Source organism: Oryzias melastigma, linkage group LG21 (assembly GCF_002922805.2).
Source record: "Oryzias melastigma strain HK-1 linkage group LG21, ASM292280v2, whole genome shotgun sequence".
NCBI classification, from domain to species: Eukaryota; Metazoa; Chordata; class Actinopteri; order Beloniformes; family Adrianichthyidae; genus Oryzias; species Oryzias melastigma.
Window position 1 is genome coordinate 18,000,865 of NC_050532.1, and position 4,552 is coordinate 18,005,416.

The 4,552-nt window shown below is 40.1% G+C and overlaps 1 protein-coding gene and 1 long non-coding RNA gene across 2 annotated transcripts in view; one reads left to right on the forward strand and one right to left on the reverse strand.

Moving 5' to 3' along the window:
- The window catches only part of LOC112154930, a 29,084-nt gene that overhangs the window by 19,325 nt on the left and 5,207 nt on the right, over positions 1–4,552 (forward strand). The window lies entirely within an intron of this gene.
- The window catches only part of LOC112154927 (potassium voltage-gated channel subfamily H member 7), a gene marked incomplete at its 3' end in the record, with an annotated part of 45,144 nt that continues 40,593 nt past the window's right edge, over positions 2–4,552 (reverse strand). The window contains 2 exon segments of the mRNA XM_024286190.2: positions 2–2,537; positions 2,651–2,824. Of these exon segments, the coding sequence (XP_024141958.1) occupies positions 2,274–2,537; positions 2,651–2,824 (438 nt within the window).

Sequence of the window (4,552 nt, forward strand, 5' to 3'; positions counted from 1 at the left end):
AAAAAAAAAAAAAAGAATAAGAAGAAGAGTGTTTACATCTTGCATTGAGATGTATTTACAGTCATTAAACCATGTTTTACCCTTTATGTACACCACTCTGAAAGTTTATAGGGAAATCCTTTTTACATTTTAAAAATGCATAATTTATTCTCTCATCTTTATTAACAGAGATCACGTACCATCCTTTAATACACGGGATTCATAGACAGTATAAATATACTTAAATTATTACATGATGTTTTACATTACTTAGTCAAATGATACTATTTATGAGGCCAAATTAGTTCAAACTGTTAGAATTGCTCATTTAAACATTAAAAAGTGGGATAATTCTAGAGTTTCTTTATTTTTGAGGGCTTGGTTGAGCTGGATATAGTAGTTTTGGTCATCAGTTAAACAGTTTCCCTTGAATGCAGAGAAAAAACAATAAATTATCAGATAAATAATCACATTTTAGATCATTTAAGCAAAACAAAATAAATTATTACAGTAAAAAAAGTAAATCGCATATCTCAACAGTTTTAGATGCATATTTACACACAAGCATGTCGTCTGCCTCCTGTTCATATATTAGAGAAAAAGGTCGGAGGTCAGACTGCAGAAGTCCTGCAATCTGCACGTTGCATTTGCACAAACAAGCATGTACATTGTGTATGGTTAATGCTGTACAGTAGATGGACATCAGGGATTGAAGTAGTAATGCACATCATGGAAAGACAATTACGATACTGATATTGTGGTTGTGTATTGCAGTGCAATTGTCCATAAACCCTGAGTCACACTTCAGAGAAGACAGGCAAGCAAACTTGTCAAAATCTTATGTACGTGTAACCTACGCTTTTAATGCACTCGAGCATCAGTTACGTCTCTGAGCAGAGCAGCTAATTTACGGTTCCCAAAGTTTCACTTGCTTGCTTGCTTTGCAGCAGTTACATAAGCTGGAAGAAAAATGTCTGTGGTTATTTTCCTGTTGTAAAAAAGTCAGGTTCTCATAACTCAGCTGATGGCAACGAGGACACAAAGCAGAGCAGGGCCCTACTTTTTGGCTCGCATCTTTGTTCCGTTGTCTCAGGCTGCTCAGGTCAGCAGCTGGAACAACCATCTGTGCTCGCTGGCTTGCCAGGAGACCTTGAAAACGGTGATAGACTGTCACCATTCAGCGCTCAGGATCTGAAATTTTCCATCGTTTCTTGCCTCCGATCTTCAACAGTGATCAACTCTTTGACAGCGATAAAGCGAATAATCTTAGAAGTGAGTAAAATCCCTCTCGGTTTTGTTCCACCAGCACCTGGTTTTATATAGGTAACCTATATTTATGATTTCCTGCTGATGCTTTCTTTTTCTTTCTCAACAAAAGAGCCCAACTGCTGACTAGCTGGTAATAATAGTTTTCTTTTTCCAGATTTTGTCCTCAAATAAGGTTGTCGTGTTAATCTCCCGCCTCTCACACCTTTTTTTTAATCTGTCAGATGGGTCGGGCGTCACTGCTAAGCGTCCCGAATGCAAGAAATCTTTTTTTATATCTTCCTGGACAGATGACAATTATGCTGTTAATTGTGTGCTGGGGGAGTCAGCCAACTCGGGATCATATTTCGGTAAAGTACGTCTCCAACTGTTTTCAGCCAATCCCACGTGTTCTACAGGAAAACCGATCCCGGATGAAAGCGGCCAGTCTTCTCGGCTGATGGAAAAGCTGGTGCTCACTGTGCGAGGTAGCTGCATGCAGCTCGTCTTTTTCAGAGAAGGGAGAGCGGAGGCTCGTCTTTCTGATTGTCAGAGTTTTTTTTTTTTCTGAATAAAGTGAGAAAATCTGACTTTAGGACAGGCTGTCTCCAGTGTGAAGACATAAAAAGCTGCATCTTTGTTATATTAAGAACAAACAGACAAATAGATGAACGGTTGACGCAGAACGTCAGTTATATGTTTGACAAATCCAAAGTGAAGCCCTGTTACCAGCATCCCTGAATTTAGGTAATGTTCTCATAAAAGCATATGAGTATCTCCATGCACATACAGTAGTAATAACAATTGATGATGAAAGTGGATCTTGGTTGAACACTGATAAGGTACGCAGTCGGCTGCAGCTGTTTACCTCCCCTTAAACTCAGTTTTCTTTACATGTACACCAGAAGAAGAACTCTAGTCCATAACAAAGCCACTTTAAACAGGCAATACAGATGGCTGTACCAGCATGCTCATACATATTAAGAAAGTGCTACTCAAAAATAACAGCATAGTAACCTCAGAGTTAGAGGAAGGCGCTATTGAATGGACTACAACCGTGGAAACTCTGGCTCTGACGGCGGCCTCTGCGTGCCGGGGAGGCTGTGGTCGGGGTCGGAGGGTGCCGCAGAGCAAAAGAAGGAAGAAGAGCTTTCAGTTGGAAGGGGGATCAACGCCGTCTGCTGCTGCGGATCTGTTTGTCTCTGCTCAAAAAGTGCTGCAAGGCTGCCATCAGGGGGTGCGCTCACGATGGCGGAGCCGCACACAGAGTCTTTGGATTCCTGAATTATGCTCTCCAGTTTGTGGCTGGGGCCCTATTGACAAGAATGTCAAGGAGAGTGTGAGATATTACTAAAAATGAAAGTGTTAACAAAACATCTCAAGAAGTCATTTGATTTATTTGTTTAAAAAAACTTTTTAAACGCACTTGAGTTGCTGTATGGCTGAAAAAGCTGCTTGTCGTCTGAACAGCTGGTTGAACCTTCACAGCAGGTCTGTGATAGTCCAGACTGGCAGTCACAGTGCTGTAGGCGGGGGGTCCCGGAGTCGACTGTCTCTGCAGCATCTGCAGGATGGACTGGATATCTGATATCAATTGGGACTCCAGCCTGAAAAAGATCAAAGCAGGGAGGACAGTTAGACAGAGACGGCGCTCAATCTCTGACGACGGGAGACGGATGCTTAATTCTGCAGAGTGTGATTCTGACTGAGTCTGATAATGGCTAAAAAACACCCTCTATTGGACTTCACTGAGCAGTTGATGGAAGTTCTGCTCCTGAGTGGAGGAAAAAATTGTAAAAAGAGAGCAGATTCTGCAGGAGTAGCAGCTGAAAAACGCTGCAGCAGCCCGGAGTGAAAATGAGCTCCATGTAGGAGGTGTGACACCAGCGTTTACGGTGGGAATTACTTATCATACTTGTTCTAGTCAATCTAATTATGAGTAGACATCATCCAGGGTCTATATTTGGAGGCGTCAGGCAGAACCATCAGAAAACGTCGCCACGAGCAATCAGTTTTGACATAAAAAGTCCCATTTTTATTCAGATTTTTTTATATTTTAAGCAGATCTTTTGAAAATTTTTTTTTTGTCTGTCATATGCCTTAAGACAAGCGAGCCCCAGAATTGCATGCCATGACAGAAAAGTGCTGCTGATCCTGCAGCCAGCATGCATTAGATGAGAATAAAACCAGGTCAGAAACAGTGCACTGGATAAAATGTCTTGTTAGTGCTTAATAAAAATGTGCTAGTCCAGCTTTTCAGGAAATCTTAGGCTATCTTTCGCTGTCTGTTATAATTCCGGCTAAAAATAACCCCTCCTGCTCTTTTTTATGTCCGTGTCAGGTGCCTGTTGATGCGTCGTTGAAACCGTGGCCAATGCATGTCTTCAGAAAATAATGAGAAGAAAATGTCAGCTTCTGGCAATTGGCAGACCACACATTATTTCTATTATTAAAAGCTGATTCAGACTTTACACTTGGTCATCAGTTTTCTAAATAGTTCCTGCCGGTGCTTGCAGAATAGCATAGGCTTCTGTTCCAGCTCATTCTCAAGTTTGAGGTGCAGCAGTCCCTCCGTAGAACGGTATATTTTGCGCACGGCAGATTCAGTCTTATTCAGAGTCTTTAAGCAGCTTCCGCCAACTAATAGCCTTCCTCCACCTACTCACGAACATTCAGAATAACTTCCATGTACTTTTAAAAGTGTGGGAGGTGACAATGGTAAAAATATGGCACCTCATGACCATTTAACAAAAGTAGCTCTAACAGTTTAGTGAAAAGTCCAATGAAAAGAGCACAGACCTACTCTTCCCTGCATCATTTCAATCTTGGATATTCTTACAGTTGGTTGACTGGTGTTCATCATGTTAATAAATATTTGAATATTTTTTCAAAATTTGTTCTGCTAAAAATTTTGTATTTTTAAAAAATATTTTTTCCTATATTTTTTTTGTTTGCAGACTAAAGAAAAATGTTATCTAAATGACATTTGGGTTTCTGCACACAAACATTCAAGTGCCTAATATCACTTTGTTTTGTAAAATAAAAAAAAAAGTTTACTTTACTGCTGCATTTTCACAACCTTTACAATTCCACATGAGCCATGGAATTAAAATATAAACAATAAAGACTATCAAAGAGGTGGGTTTCTGTAGTACCGTATTTTCCACACAATAAGGTGCACATAAAAGCCTTAATTTCTTTTCAAAACAAAGCCAGTGCGTCTTATAATCTGGAGCACCTTATATAGCGAATAATTCTGGTTGTGCTAACTGATGTCAAAGTGATTTTGAGAGGTACATGGCGCTTTGTCAAAATGTCAACAATTTTT